Here is a 22,627-nt window from a genome sequence, read left to right as displayed (position 1 = left end):
AACATTACACTGAAATACTATATATATATATTGTTAGGTATAACCAAAGTGCTTATTAGAAGATTACATCGGTTGGTCAGATGTTGAGGAAATTAAAAGCAGGATTTGAACTTCTTCCATACTTCTTTACACACAAAAACATTTGTTTTACTACTTTTGTTAAACTGAGGGCAACACTGAATTCCATCCAGGTAATATTGTCTTAAAGTATAAGTTGTTATTTTCATAATTCAACATTTTTGCAGCTCAACTGCTTTTTAAAAGCTAAAGCATCCACCTTGGTTTGATGACTTCTGGTATGAAGTAGAGCTCTGTCTTCATGTCATAATGACCTTGAACAAAACAGTAAATTGACATGAATTGTATAGAACTTAGTACTGACTTCAGGTTAACAGGGTATACGTTCAGTAAATGACTATATACATGTGACGTAAGAATACAAGTCTTACATTTCTTCTTTCTTGAACCTTGCTATGTCTGATTCTCTCTCACATTCTCCCTCTGTGTCTCTATTCTTCCTCTTTGTCGTCTTTTCATTTCTTCCTCACATCCCTCTTCTTCACACTCTGACTCTTTTTGTCTACTATATATACTGAGCTCTGAAGAAAACAAAAGTAACTTTGTCAGCTGTCTGTCTTATCTTTTGTTCCCCTCTGCCTGTTTCCCCTCTCCTCACAGTGTGATAATCTCAAACCCCTTTTAAGAAGCCGCTGCTTATTTACAACACAAACAAACACACACTCCTTTTCCTCTGTGTCTCATGTTTGTTTGTGTGAGTCGGAAAGGCGCAGTTCTAATTGAGGGGCGAAGCCACTTCAGATGCAGCGGGTGCCTTTTTCCCAGTGGGGGGAACACAGATCTGCCTCTGGGGAGCACAATTAACGCCTTTTTATTGTTTCCTAATGAATTACACACAGAGGAAGTGGGCATGCGTGTGTGTGAATTAGAGAGAAAAATAGAGAGTTTGTCATAAAAAATAACCGTGCAGTATGTGTGTTCTGTACCATTATGTTGTTAGGTTAGTTGACTTTTGAGTAACCTTTACATTACTTGATCATTGATATTAATTATCCTGCATGTAGTTCTTCAGGCAGGAAACACTTGTTTGTCCTCATTTGTCCTTTACTCTTTTTTTCTCTGCATTTATTTAAACAGTGACGCAAACCGACATGGCAGATAACTTCTGTGATACTCTCAACTAAAACTGTTAGGCATGTTCCACATATGTGACCATTGCAAATCAAGGATGTAAACATTTTTTTTTTTAATGTAAAGGGTAATGGGAGATAACTGCAACAGTAAGTTGCTCAAAAGTTTCCACAGTGACAGAGAACACAGCAGCAGTTTTCTCTCCTGTGTCCTTTAGTGTTGTATTACCCACAGCTCGGAGGACTGTGTGTGTGTGTGTGTGTGTGTGTGTGTGTGTGTGTGTGTGGTGTGTGTGTGTGTGTGTGTGTGTGTGTGTGTGGTGTGTGTGGTGTGTGTGTGTGTGTGTGTGTGTGTGGTGTGTGTGTGTGGTGTGTGTGTGTGTGTGTTGTGTGTGTGTGTGTGTGTGTGTGTGTGTGTGTGTGTGTGTGTGTGAGAGAGAGTGAGAGAGTGAGAGTGTGTGGTAGGAGTGACTTAGTTGGAAAGGGTGATAGGATTCTCTCTATTCTCGGGTGTAGTGTCTGCTGTACATCCCTTGTTCACCTCTTATGTCAAAGCAGGAAGAAGATCCAAGGTCAGGTCTGAAGAGGTTAACAAACCTCTCCTAAATTCTTCCCTGTGGGTAAAATCATGTGAAAGCTGCTTAGGCAGATTATCCCTTTCTCGACAGCAGCTGGCAGTGAGATCTTTGGGAGCGCACCTGACTCGATATACTGGTGGTGACACAACAGTCTTCTGTGCTACGTGCTCCCACAATCCTCCATGACCTTTAGCCCCCGGGGGGAAAGTGCATCTGTAGCCCGGGAGCAAGCAGCAATTAAACTACTATCTATCAGAGAACACACTCCTCACACTGATCAACATATCAGTGATTCGATATAAATATTTGAACTTTTGTGAGAAATCTGTTAATTTGATGGTGTGTGTGTGTGTGTGTGTGTGTGTGTGTGTGTGTGTGTGTGTGTGTGTGTGTGTGTGTGTGTTGTGTGTGGTGTGTGTGTGTGTGTGTGTGTGTGTGTGTGTGCGTGTGTGTGTTGTGTGTGTGTGTGTGTGTGTGTGTGGATACATTGACTTACACATGCCTTAAGGCCAATGTAAACAAATGCTAATGTATTTACTGAGGGGGCGTCGTAATAAACTGTAACTAAGATGATTGCGCAGCACACAATGATCAGGTTAGTTACGATGTGATGCGTTGTTGCTTTACATGACTGGTCGCTCTCATTGTCCAGCAGGATAAGCCTTGTACCATGTAACCATCCTTCTCAGATTTTTATTTCATGGCATGTAATCCTTTATTTTGCTTTAAAGGAGACCTATCATGCTATATTTAAATGATATAGTGTATGACCATACCTATATAAGGTATATTTATACATTTTATTTTTCAAAATACCAAACAGATCATTTTTTAGCCATGCCTCGTTTCGCTCATTTTCGCTCTTTTCCAAGCCTGTCTTTGAAAATTCTGAGCAGCAGCTGACCACGCCCCCCTGCAGAAGAGCGGGGCATGAGTCGGTGAGAGTCACGTTAACATGCTTGCTGTGATTACGAGTGTGGAATAAACATGTCATCTCAGAGCAATGCATGTGTTCAAGCGTATTATCAATTTGATCCAGAGACTGACCCTGAAGCAGCGGAGGTTTTGGTGGAGGTGCAAAGATCTCGGTTGCAGCAGGACGTTTCTGAATGGTTAGTTGACAAGCTGTTGTTCCTATTTATTTTACTCTGTTACGATGCTTGCTACTTATTCCGTTCATATTTTGGCTAATTAGCAAGAATGCTATGTGTACAGTTTATAACTTAGAGCTTGTAACGCAAAAACAGCGATACATATATATATTTATAAAGGGAGACATTCATATTTTCAGCATATATACAATGGCCTCATTGCGTTATTAATAGTTTACAGCCCTTTTCTTCCAACATCGTGCAACAACCGTTGGAAAGTTCAATAACTTAGGGTGATAAAAAGTATAACTCCAACAACACCTCAGTTGTCAGTAATGTGTGTAGTTTCATGTGTTTTTAAAAGCTCAGTTATTGACTTCTTTCTACAGGTGTACATGTGCAAATTGCGGCACGATGCCTTCTGAACGGAGCATGTGCTGCATAGAGATACCACAGGTAACATTTTTGATAGCTTCACTAAGTTGTCTGTTTAGAGAATGCATTTTTAACATGTCATTCAATATGTTTATCACACTAGGTGTCAAGACGGATGCAGGAACTTGAGGACTCTGTAACCTGTATGGTGGACCATCCTGGATTGGAGCCTGTGTGCCTGAATGTGTTCTCCCTGCAGAATGCATTGAATATTTACAGAGCTGAACATGGTGGACTACAGTTGAGGCAAATAGAGCAGTGAGTGGTTTGTTTCTTTTGACTGAAATTGTAAAACGAATGCTAATATTGTTCATGGAAATAAATACTGGTGTATATGGCTTTATGCAATCTTTCATTGTACATGTACTATTATATATATATTATTACACGGCAATGGCATAACACACCCATGTGTACGACAAAAAAAGTCCACACACAACCTTATGCTTTTGAAATCAGAATATTCTTTACCCATCCAAACATGAATAATCACGACACATTTGATATCAACTCGGAACTTTATTGTCAAAATCAACGGTTCTTTGAACCCATAAAAAAAAATTAAATGTACTTGTATTTTGTATAAATTACACTAAATATATTTTTTAATGATTTCAGGCGTCACAGGTATCTAGCCTACAGAAGCTTTGTGAGCTGGTGCTGGGGCTTCCTTGGACGCAGGATCAGAGTGGTGATTCCGGCCTGCGTTGTCCTCAAGGAGGCAGGAGTTTCCTGATCCGCAAAATGTCGATGTTGGGTTCAGACAGCAGCCAAATTGAAACCGTGTAGCATACCCGGCGATGACCTCCTCCCTGTCAGGTCGCTCATAATGGTGCAGGGTCCACAAAGACTTGGTCGAAGATGAGGTCCATCAAGTTGGCCACGTAGCCTGTGCAATGTTAAAAAAAAAGCACAACAAAAAATGTGGTTTAGATTAGTATATGCATGTAAAAAACTGAAAGTTCTTTCTAATTTTATATTTGTAAATAGTTGTATAATAAATATTTTAAACACTTACGGAATGTGGGGTCAGTCTTTACTGGTTTTGCTCTGCATTCTCCCTTCCTGGCCTTTGGGAACTGCAGTTTATACAGAGGGTTTCCAGTGGATGTTGGCTTGTGCACGCTCAGCGTTTTCATTGTGGTGCAGGGCTGCCAGGTACAGTCTTTCATTTCTGCCATGATAAAAAAAAATGTAAATAATAGCAAAGGATGTACAAATTGTCACTAATTAGTAAGTATGTGAGGTGCTGGCCTGTAAAGAAGAAAACATAGTTAGAACAAAATCATCTCAATTTAGTATTCAGGATGAGAAAATACTATTTGGATAAATATCGTCTGAAATCCCAAAAGATGGGGCTTAAAACTCTCTATTTAGCAAAGCTCTTTGCTTAGCCTTTTCCAATCTGAGTTAGTTTTGAACCGTAACGTGCATGCTGTGTTTCTGACTCAATACAGATGATATGTTGGAGAGGGGCTGAGCTCAGTAGACTGACTGTAATGAGTGCTAGCCACTAATTAGCCTGTTGCTAGGTAAGGCCTCGTCAACAACAACAGACCAACGGGGCTTTAGCTCCGTTTTACTCGTGGTGTGTGTCCCCCCCTCGCATACATACACACAGTGTTGTATCCTCACACACCCCCATTTATATTCATGTGCGCAAACAAGTAAACACACAAAAGCTTTTACATATAACGCTGCAAAAAACGGCATGTCTCATTAGCGTAGCGTAGCTTAGCTTACAGATCGATGATATCTGATCGTTCTTACAGACTACAATCACAAAAGCTTTTACATATAACGCTGCAAAAAACGGCACTTACCTACAGAAGATTACGTTTGTTATTATAACTTACTCAATATGATTTTAGAGGATACAAAATACTAATAAATAGGAGAATAAATACTTGTGTTATCGGCTAGGGCGTGGCTTTACAGCCTTCACACAGATCGCCATTACGGCAGTATGTCTGAACATGTTAGCAAATGCCTGATAATTAAAATAAAAGACAAAGCAAAGACTGCGGAGCGTACAATATAAAATGTTATAAAAACATATAAACACCTAACCGATTACTATTTGGGTTTGAGGCGACATTGATACGGCGAAGCTACATGCTACATGCTACATACTACAAGCTAGAGATAGCTTTATCAGGAAAAAACATCGCTAAATAAAAACTTACAGCTTCAAAATTGGATGTGTCCTCACTGGCCTGCTCCCGGATGGTTGGTATTGATCCCGGCAATGCACGTGGCCGTGGCTCATTCCCCTGATAGGTGGAGAGTTGACCAATAAGCGGAGCACGTCTCTTTGTGACGTAGGAAAGTGTTGAAATCTGGATCCGTTTTTTTCAGATCCGTTTCAGCCACTTTTTTAGAGATTTGGCGAAGGAGGAAAATAGACAGGGTTGTGTTTTCTGACACTTGGTGAGTTCCCTGGAACACCGGGAACATATATTCATGTATAAAAGACGTCCAAAGGTGCATTTTGCATGATAGGTCCCCTTTAAAGAAGGTGCCAGAAAATGACAGAATTTTGCCCTCATCACTTGAGGGGTAATAGAATGTGTGTGTGTGTGTGGTGTGTGTGTGTGTGTGTGTGTGTGTGTGTGTGTGTGTGTGTGTGTGTGTGTGTGTGTGGTGTGTGTGTGTGTGTGTGTGTTGTGTGTGTGTGTGTGTGTGTGTGTGTGTGTGGTGTGTGTGTGTGTGTGGTGTGTGTGTGTGTGTGTGTGTGTGTGTGTATGTGTGGTGTGTGTGTGTGTGTGTGAAGGCCTCAAGTGTTATACTTCTTCTTCGGCAAAATAGTGATTAGTAATTTCAGCTGTCGAGCAGCGCCAGTCAGTGGGAGCGGGATGCTCTTTTTCACCTGCTACAGGACACACACCCACACTCATGCGCACACACATCCATGTTGCATTAAGTGTTTGTCAGTCTGTCTGCAGTGCCTTGATGTGCCTTCCATCTAGGATACAGCACCCTGACATCGCTACATTAAAGGGGGTCATTATATTTCCCTGGCTGCCACCGAGTAGTGACGTTTTTACAAAGTGACAAGTTTACAGTCTGATAAATCAGTTTTTTTTGCTGTGGGGGAAGCTATAGGAGAGGGAATGGTGGGAGGAAAAGCAGGGTTGTCTGGAGGAGGTGGAGGAAGCGCTGCCTGTCAGCGACGCCCCGGCCCTGTCGTCTAAAATGTGATTCAGATCCCATCGCCATTAGCATTTAATTTCTCTCTAATCCTACACACAGTCCCAACCACTGCATGGTAACGAGGGCCGCAGTGCCACGGCAACTCCGGAAAAACATCCGAGCGCAATCTGCAGTGCGCTCGCCTTTTACAGCTCGGCGCCCTGTCGTAGCCATCATTCTTCCTTGACAATTAAGACCCTCAAATCTAATAGCAGTGATATTGGAATTACAGCAAGACCCTTTTGAGGGCATGTCAGGAAAAAGGGCTGCGCCTCCCAATACAGCTGTCAAATCACAAGGCCCTCCCCCCGAACATGCCCGCTAAGCGTTTCTGATACACACACGAGCACACACACACACATGATGGGATGGGGAATATGTTGAGTCTTTGGCTGTGATCTTTGTCAAATGTGCTCTCTGTGCCCTCTTATCCAACTCTCCAAAGACTTGTTACAGCAGCTTTTGTTTTCTCTCTTCTCCTCTCACTCTCCCTCTTTGTCTCTTCATCTCTCCCTCATTGATTCTCCCTGGTGTGTGTGAGATGTTGTTGCTTTCTGTTTTTCACCAGCAGGGTTGTTTCTTTTTTCATACGGATGATTAGACTGGTAGATTGGTGAAGTTGTCCCTTGGTGCTCTGTGAGGACAGTTTAAGGGGAACATTTTCTCTAATGGTTGCAGTTAAAGATTATCAGGGGTAAAATATGTTTCAGCCTAAGGGACACAACAGTTTCAGAGCTACATAAAGTTGTGTCAGTGTGAGGGTTGCAGTTACACTATACACTGGGCTACGTGATATCCCAGGCAGACGGGTGGTTTAGTAACGATAAGGGCTGCAACAAAAAATCACCCTAACTATTGATTCATCTGATAACTATTTAATCAATTATTCATATTCTCAAAAGTATGAGAAGTGAGTATAAAATCTCTATATTCGAACAATTTGAGCCAGAGAAAAACCCAGCATTTTCTATCTTTTGTACATGAAAAATGCCTTCAAACAGTTATCAATTTGCAAAAAAGTTGGTGATTATTTTTCTTTCGATCAACTAAACTTTGCAGCTCTCATAACCAGGTCGATCCTCCATATGAAAGCCTTTTGTTTTAATGTGCCCTCAAGTAACATGCTGAGACCAGCTCAAAAGTATATTCTGTAGTTTTCTAGGAAGAATGAGAAACTCAATATCACATTATTATTGTTGACTCATTTTCTTCTGTTGTTAATATGTCTGTTGTTCTTCTACAGACTCCATCAGAACAGGCTAAGGTCCGAATGCACATGGTCCTAGAGGCTGCAGGTATGTGGATTATTATTCTGTTTCTCTTCACTGGCATTTTGTATAAAGTGGTTGCTTTGCTCTCACACTTACCAGTTGTGTTCACTCGCTCATTCAGAGATGCTTACCTAAAGGCAGTGTGTGAACATGTTTTTAAGAGTAGACTCGGTCTGTGGTCCACCTCATTGTGCTGGATCACTTTTCTGTCAATAAGCCATGATAGTGGTGTGACTCCAGGGTTGTCACACTAATGTCACATATCGATTTGCTCAGCTACATCCGCCGTCATTTGTAAACATAGCCCTGTTATTTCACCCTTGGGCTATTCAGTTTTCTTTCTTCTTTCTTTTGTATTTGTTCCACTCATGGTAAACATGTACACTTTGAGCACATGGATAGCCCATGGTGGAAAGGAGCAGGGAGAAGAAAGTGTAATTATTCCAATATATTTGGCGATATAGTCCGTCTTATTCTGACTGGACATTATTTACTTTTTGCATATAGACGACCTACACTAATTTGTTAAAACATAATGGTGACAAACCTTGTGACTGTTTGAAAAAGAACAACCCTATTGTTAAGCCACTTTAGAAATAGATGTGTCGATATAAAGATGAACATATTTCATATCAGGGGAATTTAAAATAAAGTGTAGCTACAGTATATTTAGCAGCTCAACACAGATTTTCCTATCCCAAGTTGTAAATGAGCCACAGTCTCGCACTTCACTCTGGACCAGGACGGGTTTGGTACTTGTTCTCCCATACATAGACTCATATCACCCTCCCCCCCCCCCCCACACACACGCACACACACACACACACACACACACACACACACGCACACACACACACACACACACACACACACACACACACACACTTCCAAAATCTCACACACACAGACAAATGCATACTCACTCTCCTGCTCTCCGCTCTGAGTGCTTCTGGGCCCGTATTCACTGCAGCTTAATTTCAAACACTCCTCCCAGTACATAAGTCATACATGTCACCATGCACGCGGTGTATATATTCCAGTGTGTATTCGAAGGGTAGGGTGGCGAGCCAGATGTGACAGGCAGAGATTGACTGTGGAGAAAGATGTCTTCATGTTTACAGTCATACACCCACACACACACACACACACACACACACACACACACACACACACACACACACACACACACACACACACACACACACACACACACACACACACTGGCCCTGCACTTGTGAACAGGGCTCTAATTTCACCACAGGAAATATATGAAAGAACCAAGCAACTATACATCATCTATAAAGCACCCAGCAGCCACACACTTACCTCACTTAAGACTTGTTCAGCCTTACTGTTGGCCACGGAACAACACTGCAATCCCTCTCTGTGATTTCCCTGATTTTGAACTTTGTGAAGCAAATCTTACTTCATCACACGTTGAATTGACTCCACATAGTTTGTGGACTGGTGAATAATTTGACTTCTGTTTTCCCTTGCTCACTTATGTTCTCTCTTATATATCGCGCACTCCCTGCCCTGCCACCTCAAGGCTAATGTTGCACTAATGGTGGTGGAGCATCATAAAATTGAGCATGTGGCTCTGAGTGCACTGGGCCAGACTGGCGCAGACACAGGCCCAGGGCCAGACACGGGACTAGAGGAGAGGCTTTAATGCACTCTCATGTCTCTGGTTTTCCTCTCTCTCCTGGAAGCTTCCAAAAGAACAGGTTTATGGCTCACTCAAATATTGTCTCCACCAGAAAGCCCACGTTGGCCCGTTCCAGGCCTTGGGGTGCCTGTGATCATATCGCTCATAACGATCTACAGTAAAAAAACGAATTGACAACAGATTTCGAGAGATAAAGCAGTTTATATTTGTAACCTGGCCTGATTTGTTATTTTATTCCACCCGTGTTTATTTAATTTCCTCTGTTTTGCAATTAACCATTGATTGTCCTCAGTAATTTGAATCATGTTTGTGTGACAGAAATTATTACTGAGATGTTTTTTCTCAAGTCCTCTGACCCTGCGGCGGCAGCGATGTCACATTTCACAAATTCATCTCGCATGTCTTTTCCTTCTCTTCATTTCCTTTTCTCTCATCACTCTCTGTTTCACCGTCTTTGTTCCGGTGTTGTTAGTGGACGGAGGGAGATAGGGATATAGGGAGGGATGGAGGGCGAGAAGGAAGCAGCAGATGTTGGGAGTTTGTGTGAATGTTAATGTCCTGACGTAGCCGTGGAGCTTAAGCCTCCTCCTCCTCCTCCTCCTCCTCCTCCTCCTTCCCTCCGTTCCTCTCTGAGCGCCCGCCAGGCTTTCTCTCTCGGGGACTCCTGACATCCTTAAAGCCCGTGGCTCTCCTCTCCTCTTCTCTCCTCCACCTCTTTCTCTCCCATCCCCTCCCTCCCTCCTTTTGTCCGTCTATGGACTCTCTCTAGTCAGTAGAGAGCAGATCATCCCATGGCTAAAGCGGCTCAGGCCTTTGTGTTGGGGGGCTCTGTGGACCTGTAATGAGCCCCCTCGGCTGGCCCGCTGGCCTGCTTAGCGCTCACTAGGGGCTTTGAGAGAGAGAGAGAGAGAGAGTGTGTGTGTGTGTGTGTGTGTGTGTGTGTGTGTGTGTGTGTGTGTGTGTGTGTGTGTGTGTGTGTGTGTGTGTGTGTGTGTGTGTGTGTGTGTGTGTGTGTGCGTGTGCGTGTGTGGAGCGAGGATGAGGAGGTGAGAGGAGGAGGGCAGCACTGGCCCCCAAAGAAAGAGCTGGATGGATATGTTTATGGGTCACTTCCTGCATGGCCTACATATTACACACTTACACACACTCACACCAACACACACTACACACCATATTTCCAAGAAACGCACTTGCTAATTCATCAATAATAAGATAATTTGCTCGTCAATATTTGTACCTTTAATAACTATTATGAATTGAGTAAAATGTGTCATATTGTCATAATGTGCCTATGAACAAACATAGGATACATTGATTTGAAATACAAATTGAGTCCTGAATGATGGTAATGCATTCTGAAGTAGTTGATTTTCAAAGATGGTCATTAGCCTTTGTATCACTGGCTGCCGTGACCAACTTGCAGGGAAACATTACATTACGTTTCATAAAACGTCCTGCACAGGTCAAGGAAGTTCAGGTGGATAGAGTTTGACAGTATATATATAGATGTATATATAAAGTTAACTTCATAGCAATAAGAAGAAATGTGCTAACTGGCACCCTCAGTGTGTGATTGATCAGTGTCTGCTCTCTACATACACCATACATATACATATAGGGTGGCCTACTGAAGTAGTCTTTCTACATTTATAAGCAAAGCACTCCCTAAAAGAAAACTTAAATGAATGTATATATATATACCACACACACACACACACACACACACACACACACAGCACCCATGACACCCTTACATATGCATTATACTCTTTCCTTTCTGCCACTTGCCAGGGTCTTAGCTCTTTTCAGAGCGGTGTCCATTTCCACCCAAATGAGCAGAAGCACTGTGTGCGGCAGCGGGCCTCTTCTTATCCACACGTCAATAGGGAGTGTTTGCAGAACACCCACTAAGGACCTGAGGGCCAGGGGTCATCAAAACCTCCGTCTTCTCCCCATTTGAACCTTTGACAGCAGCAAAACAAACAATCCTTTAGACCTCATCAGAAGCTTGAACTTGGCAGGGCTTCACTCTTCTGAATTAACTTCCCCTATTGGTTTGTCCAAGTTTGGCACCTGGCTGAAGTTGTCAGGGAGGAGTTTTCTCATTTATGATTTTAATAATATTGAGCAATATATTATTTGGTTCATAACAATAGTGTCTACTTCAGTTCCTGGGGGTATATCTTTTCTGCTAGAAGTCTAAATAGAGTCCAAAATAAAGCCCTGTGATGCTGAAGTAGTATATTGGATTAGATTTTCGGAGAATTAAATGTACATATGAAATTGTGTTATAGATATTATATTAATACAATTTGAAAGGTCCACATATGCTGATGTAAAACCAGAAACAAGAAAATCCTGAAGTTCAAGAAAATTCAAAAATATAAAATTCAAAATCAATATCAGCATATTTCGATAAAAAATCATTTGAATGAGGGACATCTGTGAACTGCTCAGGATGCTCTCATAACGAACAAGTGTATTAGCAACACCTAATGTAATAAGCAGGTCTGTAGGAGTATGTCTCTCTTGTTTGTGTCTGTACGTTTGTGTTTATATCTGCTCTCTGATCGAGTATCAGACATAAAGAGGCGAGGGGGGGGACCAGCCGAGCTTAGCAGCATCATGCGATAGGACTAATTCTTCCACAGTAAATACGGGGTATTAGGCTTCTCTGTCACACCAGGGGTCCTGAAGAAACTCACACACACCCTTTCTCTCGAGGTCTCCGCTTCTTTCCTCCGTCTTCCTTGTGCTTCCAGTATCCCTCCCATCGCCTCAGCCCACCCCCTTAGGCCCTGACAGATGTGTGCTGAACAGACCACATACATGGAGGGTGTCACCTTACCCCCTCTGGAACTAAAGGGCTAATGCGCCACATTTAGGAGGCTGCCGCCCTTTGTTCTGCCAGGATAAGAGGTGACAGGGATGGGGAGACCCCGTCCCAGTTCCAAACAGCACCTAGGTCTCCTTCTTTTTTTCCTTGGCAAAGTCTGCATATGTATTTTCCACCTTTCTCATTCTTCCAATTTTCTCTCTGCCAATGCTGTACTTTGATCATTATCTCCCTAAGATTTAGCAGTCGTCGCTGGTATGCAGCCCAGGATTTGTTGTGCAGTTAATAACAGTTATCACACATTATCCATCTTCATCATATCACCGTCACTCTGGGCGCAGCAGCACTTTTTGTATGACGAGACTAACGTGATTGTCAGAAACGCCAGTCAGTGGAGACCCTCATTTCAAAAGGGGGTTTTTCTGTAAGACACGCGGGAATTACCCAGTAATAACTTCTAACCACATGTTCTCTTAGCTGAAGGTGTTATTTTAACAAAAGCAAAACGTCACTTTGAGCAGTTTGAACTGAAAATAAGTGTTTTGCTGTAATGCGAAAAGGGTATTTTTGAGCTAAAACATGGTACACAACTTGATGACACCTTTTAAAAAGAATTTGGTTATTTTGTTGTGATGTTAAAGAGTTTCTTCATTCTGCTTTTTCTTGCATTAAAACTGCTGTTGAATCTGGATTTACTGATTTAACGAAGGTTTAGTCAAAGATCAGAAATAGCAGAAAAAAGGGGGTTGTGAATGAAACAGCTTATCATGAAGTTTAATGATTAAAACAGCCTGCTCCATAGAGGACATTTGCTAATGTTTACCCTGCAGCACTTTTTAAACATCAATTTAAAGCTTCAACTTACAAAATTATCAGAGATGCTTCGAGGTTAGCTGAATCGGCGAGAGATTTAGTTTGATACATTCATCATGATTTCCTTTTTTTCCTGTTAAATATCCTAGCATAAAGCCAGACATTTACCGGCCCAGCTTCCAACATATTCAAACAAACGAAACAATTGCGCAACAGAAATCCCCTCTGCATCTGTGCAGGAATGTGTCTCCTGTTGTCTGTATGGAGGATAATGGTGCAGGGATGTCCTGTAATTTAGTCTCCGTAACCATTGATCAGCTGGATTTATGTGCCATTACCTCACTGTTCCAGTCAACAGTCGTAATTATGTCTCAGAGAAAGAGCAAGAGAGAGGGAGAGAGAGAGAGAGAGAGGCCTCCAGTTACTTACACAGAACCCAAATACCTGAATAAGCTTTTATCAAACAGCCCCTGCTGCTCACTTAGTGGCAGATTGACACCGGTGGCAGACGTGCTGACCTCCACAGGAGAGGGGAGGACGGATGGATGGAAGGGTTAGGTGAGCTCAGTTAGAGAGCCATACCTCATAGTAGGAGCGCTGTGCCTCGAGCTGTTGCTCTGACCCTCTCAAAAGGAGTCTATTTACGCTTTAAAATGTGCATTTGATGCTTAAGAAAGGATGTGTTTGATATGGATCTCTGTGGTCAGCTGCACCTACAAATGTATTTCGTTCATTTCAGTTAGAAATAAGCCTTCCAGTTCAAAGGTGTCTGTCAATGGGCGGGGCGGAGTGATCGACCTCAGGACTGCATGGATCACAGTTTTATGTTCAATTGATTTTTGGTTTGTTTTATGGGTATAATAAACGCAGGTCCTGCTGCGCCCTGGTTTTCTCTTTGCTATAGCAAGCTTGTGATACCCCTCACGAGAAGTGTATTATGTCAACTACGACCGATTTGATTAATTACTGATGACAGAAAGTGTTAGTTGCGGCCCTTATTAAAATAAGGAAATCAATTACAGCTGAAACAATTTGTTGATTAATCGATAAGCAGGTCAACAGAAAATTAATGGTCAGCTATTTTGATAATGGACTAACACTCTTAGGTCATACGGCAAGCATTGCCTTGTGTCATAGTGAGTTTACACTTCATGATTCTATTCCTGATCTCAACCTATTTCCAAATCCGCTAATGTTGAATATTTTTTTTTATCTTCAATTACAGACAAACTCAGGCCAATGAGAGTCCAGGATAAGGGGCGAGGGGAATATATCTGTGATCATCGTCATCAAACAAGACTATTAAAAAGGCTCATTGATGTGTTTTGATCCAAATAATGGAAATTGATTGAAATGAAGTTCATGCTCAGGCAGCTAAGTGCGTTTATTTCAAAATGATCTGTTTACCTCCAACTCTCCTTTAGTAAAATGTAGGAACTTGACCCCGTCAGTTTGCATTCCTTTGCATAGGAACGTTCCACATTCATTTAGTGTAATGTGCGAACAGCATCTGCATTGTATATGTGTATGACAGACTGTGGGGTAATGTGATCAGCACAGCCAGCAGTCAACTTTGAAAGTGTGTAGCTGCCATTAGTGAACAATATATACTGTACTAAAGAGAGCCACTTAGAGGAAGTTCTCTGATTCTGTTTGTGTGAGAAAGAGAGTGAGAGATTGGGAAAGCTTTGTTTTTCTTCTGTGGGCAGATTTCAAACAGCATCTGGTGAGCTCTTGAAAAAGACTGTTATGAGTATGTTCAAATCCAAACGGAATCATTTAAATGCCCTCCTTCCTCCTCCCTCCTCTTTCTGTCCTCCTTGTTGTGGATGTTTGGAAGACACATGGTGATATCTTTCCCTCCTCCCATCCCCTCTCTCTCCTCTCTACATGTAGACATTTCCATAACAGAAAAAGAATATTTTTAATTTGCTGCTTTCCATAATGTTGCAACATATGGTATAAACGATTTTGATGCAAATGTATGTGCTAATTATTTGCAGACGAGCCTAAAACAGGCCAGCCATTAAAGTGGAATGAAAGCAAATTTGCAATCACCTTACATTTTGCTAACCATTTACTGTTAAGTAAACTTTGCTAAGTAATTTAATTACCTTGGACCGCTGGCAGCCGCTCAGGGCTGTAGAGGGGGGGGAGGGGAAGGCTGAATGCAAAGAATGCAGAGTGAGAGAGATGAGAGAAAGAGAGTTAAGAGAGTGTATTCTGCTAACAACAGCATTATTAATTCTCACCATGTGGAAGGTCGAAATGTTGTGTTGCTTTGGTGCCATTGCGAGGGAAATTAAGTGAAAAAATGTTTGTAAATGTTTCAGCGGTGGTTAAATGGATGTAGCTGTCTGATTGGCCCTGGAATAAGTGTAAACCTGTGCATTCCTGTCTTCATGATTTGTAATTATTTCTACCCTCTGACACATTATTCTTCATGTTTAGGCCATGGCTGCACAAGAATGCCAAAAATGTAATTGCAATTTGCCTAATATCGTGGTCACGGTTGTTAATCATGATTAAAATCAGTGCATTTTCGACCGTATTTAGAATGACTTCCCAGAGCTTCTCAATCTCAATCTTTATTTATTTATATAGCACATTTAAAACAACCTTCAGTTGACCAAAGTGCTGTACAGGCAATAACTACAATATTAAATAACACAATGAGAGTACGATAATAAAACAATAATTAAAAACATGATAAAAAGCACAATAACTAGAAACATTTTTTTTTAAAAACACATACAAATATAAAAATGTAATGTTCAACTAGTATTAAAAGCCAGTGCAAAGAGCTTCTGTAGCACTCTCTTTCAAAACACATTGGAATATTTCGTGTTTGTATTGTATCGTTACAACGTTGAACTGAGTATATTTAATGTTAATTGTTTTACACTCAACAGATACACGCCTTTTAATGTTAAAGTGAAAACAGATTTCAGCACAGTGATGTCATTTCAAATATAAAAACCTTTTTGATAGGATACATTGGAAATCTCCACTGGTGTCAAAATATGTATTATATATTTGTTTAATGGAGATCACCAATGTGGAATATCCTTTCAGAGGAGATTCATTTGAAATTGCTCGTAGGTGTGAATGTCTTTTATGTGCTGTAGTGTATTGGCAACTTATTTCCCTGCCTTTCACCCAGTGCAGGCTGGGCCGAGACCCCCCCCCCCCCCAGCGACCCTGAATAGAAATAAGCAGGTATAAAAAATGGATGGATGGCTGTGTGGTGTTCCTGTTACAGATGGATGACGATGAGCAGCCTTGGCCTCAGTACACTCATCACGCTGGATTCTTCTGAATGCTCTTTAGGTGATTCAACTGATGGTTGTATTACTTTAAAGGCAACAGCCACAACTCCAAGGCTTGTTTGAGCACTTTGTCTACAAATGAATTATCAAGATTTTGACACTGAAACATTCTGTTTACCTATTTTTTGTTTTGTTTTATCATTATATTCAACACTCGGCTGATAAAGTCTTGGTATAACAATCACTTTGAACCATTTTGCCTCTTGACATCTTAATGTTCCGCTCCATCCATGCATGATTGACTCAGAGGCGATGGCAGATGGAGGAGCAGACAAACAGGATGAATGATATGGCCACGACACCTGTGATTGCTTGCAGTGCTTCACTTGAAAAAATGGATGTCGCTTAATTTAATAGCACAGTGGGTGGGTGGGGGGGGGGTCAGTAGCTCAGGAACCTGCACGGTTGGCAGTTTGATTCCCAGGTCCTCCTAACAGCATGACAGTGTCCTTGTGCAAGAAGTGAATTGTTCTTTGTAAGTTAGGTGTAAATATGGAGTAAATAAGCACCATTTACTGCATTCTTAAAACAGCTGTCACTAATGATGTTAATAATCCTTTTCTATTCGAAGGTGCTTTGTGATAGCAAGTGAAAGTATTAAAAGTAGTCCTATAGATTGTCTTTTCTTTCAGGTGGCTAACAACCTAGTTGAAGCTGCCCACAGCAGTATACTGATTTGTTTCCATTCCCAAACTCTTGTCTGTTTCTCTAAACAGTGAGTGTTTCCGGAGTCATCTTCTGTTTGTTTTTAAAAACTGATATAAGTACTTTTTATAAAATCTTACTTCAAACAATCCAAGCTATGTCTTTAAGGTTCCCTGTACGTACTGCATTCGGAGCTATAAGAAGGAACTAGGGTACATTATGCGATTAGACACCGTTAATTTTACAGCTCTATTTGAGGCGATGTTGGATGTTGTTATGGCTGAAAGTCAGCAGTGAGTAGAAGAAGGCAGATACCCTGGCGTGCAGTTATTTAGCCTGGCTGCTGAACTGCATCAACAAGCTACAAACATACTGGTTAGCTTCTTGAAGCTTTACATGATCAAAAAAACCAACAGACTTTGCTGTATATTTCTGGTTTTATGTGTTACGCTCTCAGGGTTTAGCAGCTTTTTCTGACAAGCTCACCCACTGATTTCAATTAGAAATGTAACTGTAACCAAAGTTTTCATGTACAAGGCTGCCTTTTGCTATTATATATAAACAACTGCCATTTCAAAGGAGTCAATACTTATCTGAGATGTTATTTTTCTCTCATCAGCCTTGTAGTTGTAAAGTTGAAACGTCGTCTTCTTCTTCTCTCCTTTCACACCAGCGAGGCTGCACAGACACACACAGGAAGGCAAGGGCTGGGATGGAATTGAAGTAATAAAAACCCCTTTGTTTTAGTTTGTATTGGACCATTCATCATCACTTTATTTAATACGAGGCTGTAATTGTGCCATCCCCAACCATCACTAATGGCTGTGTTCGTCTGTGTTTGCTTTGTTGATGGAAATGAATGAAATTAGGATAAACAACCGCAGAGTCGCGTGTAATCAAGCCCTGATTAATGTACCAGCGTTTCAGCGCCGTTTCTCATTCCACAACACCTGATATCTTTCCCATAAACAAATTGTGTTTGTCTAAATGAAGAAATTAAATGACGCATTTGATGAGTTTATGATTGACCCGGTCCGGCTCGTGGCTCATTATTCTCTGTCTGTTGAGGCCAAGAGGTATGTGACTAATGCTCTGTCACTTCCCACACAAGGATTTATCACCACCACTGATTAATGGCAGCCAAACAGCATTTTAATAATTTTATGATTGTGGTTTCTGGCAGTCACAGAGAGAGAGAGAGAAGAAGATAGCAAGGGGGAGGAAAGGGGAGAGGCGAGGTGGGGGTTCTTAGAGGAAGAGGGTCCAAACAGAGAGAGAAAGCGGCAGAAAATGTTCTTCCCAGATTAAATGTGTTATGCCATTGCAGGCTGAGCAGACGGAGGCATGATTATGCACCGTATGAACATCCCAATGAATCTTCCGCTCGCACTTGAAAAGTATTTCATACACATGTTTAATGAATTTCTCCCCCCTCATTATTACATTTACTTTTCCACTGGAAAGCAACAAATTGACAACAAATCTGTGTAGAATATCTCAACAGTGAGCGATTGCTTCCCCCAGGGGGGAGATAGGGCTGATTTGCAGGTTAGGTAAAGGGAAGGGTTAACCTGTTGGTAAGGCAGATGAAGATTATGATAACGGTAAATGGGAGATTTGTTATGGCGCAGGCTGATATTTTTACAGCAGATAGATACTGATACAATAATTTTAGATGGTGAGAAATAAGAAATTCCTGACTCAAGACCAGTTTAATCATGCCAAGCTTCACTCGAACATTAACTGGTCTTCAGTCATTAAATCAAAAGTCAAAGTCAACTTTATTGTCAATCTTTCAGTTTGTGTGTACAGACAGAGAGATCATAATACCGTTTCCCACAATCCCAAATACAAAAAATACAAATATATATACATGTATTTAAATATGTATATACCTATATATACACAATCAATAGACACATGTATACATATGCACACATTAAGGCATATGTATTCACCTCTCCTCTCAAATGCTCTCTCTTCAGTCTACTTAAATGCTTGCACAATACATTTTTGTGTTGACTTCTTTAGAGAAAAACGCATTACAGTATTGCTTTGTTTATTTTTGAAATTGTGTTTGATTTAGTTTTTATATCAAATGATTCACCATCTTCTATTTTTAAACATTTGCCACCGTCTTAACATTAGCGACCAGTGGATTTAGCAGCCAAACTGCATCTCTCACTAGGATGATTTGTGAGCTACAAAATCCTTTATTACTGGGGGTTAGATGAGATAAGAGACGAACTGACAAGATTTACAGATGCAAGCGTTTTAAGAAAGCACTATTTTGTAAGAGGACATTTGGTGTACAGTGTGTGATCCCTTTCAACTCTGAGTTTTGGTGCAAAGATTTCTAAGTAGGAATGTAAACGCCTTTCAGCTGTTTCTTCACAGGTACACATTAAATAAAACAAAGCAGAACATTGACTAAGACGGATAGATAAATGTAGATTTAAAGATAAAAACATAAAACCATTGAGCTTAAGGTTTAGGAAAATTGTCTCCGTGCATTTAGGAGTTCAAGAGACAGAGAAGAGACGTGCTCACCCATACAGAGCAACTATTTAAGCCTATTCCTACTTTGCATTATCTGTTCTGACTTTACCTGGTTTTAAAATGTAATGAAAAAGTCTTCAAATAAAAGTGCTTTATAAAACTAAAACAATCCCTCAAAACTGAAGAACTGATAAATAACAATGGCCAGTTTAAGTTTCAGGCTTTCAGTCATCATACACCTTTCATGTGAGGGTGAGCTATCAAGGAGGTTCTTTGATAAAGCATCTAATCTATACTACAGATGGGAGTTGTTTTACTTCAATAAACATTGATTATGTAATTCATCAACGTCGTTAACATTTCAATACTAACTGCAATGTCACAATATTAAAACTCAAACGGAATCAGCTACACACTTCTTAACTTTTGTTGCTCTATACAATTGAGTGTTAATAGAAGCCACATAGTCCTGAGGCCTTTGACTGGAAAAAGCTATTACAGACCAACGTATTAACTTATTATTAACATTTAACTTATTTCAGATCCTGAATTAATTTGGTGTCAACATACTTTTAACACCCTGATTATTTAAGTGTTAGTTACATTTTACAACCTTGTTAGGTAAGATTGTGCATTAGCATGTTTACATTTGTGTGTATTCTCATGGGACGGAAGAGTTAACTTGTACATGCCAACCATATGCTGAACTCAGTCCAATGGGTTTGAACAGCATGTGTTTTATTCCTGCCACACCGGCAACCTTTCAAAGTGAATGTTAGTTTGAATTAGATTAGTGTGGGTCATTTTTCCTCCTAACTCAGAGACGCAGGAATAAACGCAGCGCGGCTGATAAACATTTAGACACCTGTCGTCTCCAATCTCAGGTTCCAGGCCTCAGGAACAGATGGAAGTCATGAGTTGTTTCAAACTACTAATAGAGTCCTAATTTCGTACAGATTGCTCTGTTAACAACTAACACACCAAGACACACACACACTCACACACACAAATGCACACGTACACACAAAGCGTAATAGTTCTCTGTTCTACTTCATTTTACATGCTTCTGTCTCCCAGTCTCAATGTCCTTCATTTTTTCGAAGTCTTTCTCCACGTTTCTCGTTACCCTACCGTATAATGGCGCTTTTAAGCAAAGTGAACAAGTCACTACTGCAGTGGCATCTAACTGGCAAACCTAGGCAATATGTTGTTTCTTCAATTACAGTTTTAACATGTCAATCCGGTATAATTTACTAAAATGTCAACAAATTATGTTAAGCTATCGGTTCAAATCTATTTTTCATAGCGGCTGGATGTCACTTAATTTAATTTGCATTATATCCTCACTTTTGCATTCATAGCTACAACGAGCGCCAACACCCTAAAGCCACTGAAATGTGGGTACTTTGTATTTTTCCAAAGGTAAACTCCACTTTTACAGTTTCACATGTTTCAAATTATTATTTAATTGTGTGTTTTATCTGATTACAACAAAGGGAGAAAATAAAACATGGATTGCAAGTTTGTTTATTTATAATTATCAGCGAGCAGCTGCTGTGCAGGTTACACAGAAGTTTCACATCCAGACTCTGGAGTTAAGACAAAAACTTTTATATTATACGGTTCCCTAAGTCTGATTAATTATTAATAACACATTACTAGTGTTGTTAATAACTGTTGAGTATTTCACATTCACATTGACTACCTTGTCTGTCGTAGAGGGAGATTCCAACAATGATTAACTCCAACGTTCATACTTTCATTGTATGTTTAACTGTTTTCTGTAGTTTAGTGTCGCTAGAGAGCTAATTCATCTCTATCTGAACTTCTGTCGTCACTTCCTCCCAACACATACTGTTCTTAGTGCTCACGTCCCCTGTCTTCAAACGTCTCTCTTACAGTGTCCCTTCATGTCTTTTCATTCAGTCTTGGCATTGCATGTGCTGTCCACACTCAGACATAACAACTCAAACAGCCCTCCTCTGTGTGGCGCAGGGGACTGATGACAGAGACATCCACCCCCGCTCATTCAAAAGGGCGGCACTGCCACATCATTTACAGTCGGCCACACGCACACACACTTTAACACCCATCTGATTTGTCCAAAACGCCGCACCCAACGCTTTCTTTCTTCCTCTCTCTACATCTGCATCCCTCAGCCCAAACGTAGTGTTTCCAATAGCGGATTGAAGAGAAATAAACAGTTAATTAATCCTCCATTGGCTCAATCTTGCATATTTCTGCTTAATTAGTAAACCGGGCAATAAGGGGCCCCTGGGTACCCGTCTCCTCCCCACCCGGGCCCCGTCACAACTCCAGCTGTGTGTTTAAGGAGAAATAAATATCAGAAAGTACATTGCTACTCTTTCATCTCCTCTTGCTGAGAAGAGGGAATTGCTGTGGGAGAATTAATGTTCATTTAATTTCCCTTCTTTCTTCTGCTCATATATTTGAATTCTTCAGGTATTTCTTGTCTCTCCATGTTTCCCTCACTCACTCTCTCATATACACACAGAACAGGGCTTGTTTAATAGCTACTACATCTGCAGGACACATGTTCAGTAAATGTACTTTTGTGTGATCGTCCGTGCACCATGAATTAGTGCGTGTCAGCTTAAAAGAAAGATGTGCGGGCCTGTGTCTGCTGATGGTGAAAGTATGTTTTTCTGATGTCTTGAACATTATTTCTTGGCTACTCTGTCTCTCTCAGTTTGATTCATGTCTTTTTAGAGCCATTGAGTGAAGCCAAAGCCAATCCAGGCTGCAGACTCCAGCGCAGAGATTCATGCTGTTCATACTCAGAATAAACCTGTCCTGATCTGCGGCTTTGTGGACACGATTTGGTTATCTAGAGGCCAGATACCGGCTCCACATTTAGCCTAGCGGTAATGGTGACAATCGCATACCTGAGAGGTCAGGGCCATAGGTCGTCCATTGAGCTGGGCTCCTTGTTTCCAAGTTTATACAATCTCAAGAAGAGAGTTCATCATTAATGTAAGTGAAACGTGTCTTGCTTACTGCTGGATAATAATTGTGTACAATGTGTTGGTCGCCATTACCTCACATTTCCAAATAGCTGACTCACAGATTTATATAATATAGCATTTTGTGATCAATAGCT

General features: G+C 41.0%; 1 protein-coding gene across 4 annotated transcripts in view; it reads left to right on the top strand.

The window, feature by feature from the left end:
• rsrc1 (arginine/serine-rich coiled-coil 1) overlaps positions 1–22,627 on the top strand; it is a 114,693-nt gene that overhangs the window by 51,910 nt on the left and 40,156 nt on the right. For all 4 annotated transcript variants that reach the window (XM_034225481.1, XM_034225484.1, XM_034225482.1 and 1 more), the window contains exon 6: positions 7,688–7,739. In XM_034225481.1, coding sequence (XP_034081372.1) covers positions 7,688–7,739 — 52 coding nt within the window. The remainder of the gene's footprint in view (positions 1–7,687; positions 7,740–22,627) is intronic.

Source organism: Gymnodraco acuticeps, unplaced genomic scaffold, assembly GCF_902827175.1.
Source record: "Gymnodraco acuticeps unplaced genomic scaffold, fGymAcu1.1, whole genome shotgun sequence".
Taxonomy (NCBI): Eukaryota; Metazoa; Chordata; class Actinopteri; order Perciformes; family Bathydraconidae; genus Gymnodraco; species Gymnodraco acuticeps.
The sequence above is the reverse complement of the archived record's forward strand: the minus strand, read 5'-3'. Positions and strand labels throughout refer to the sequence as shown.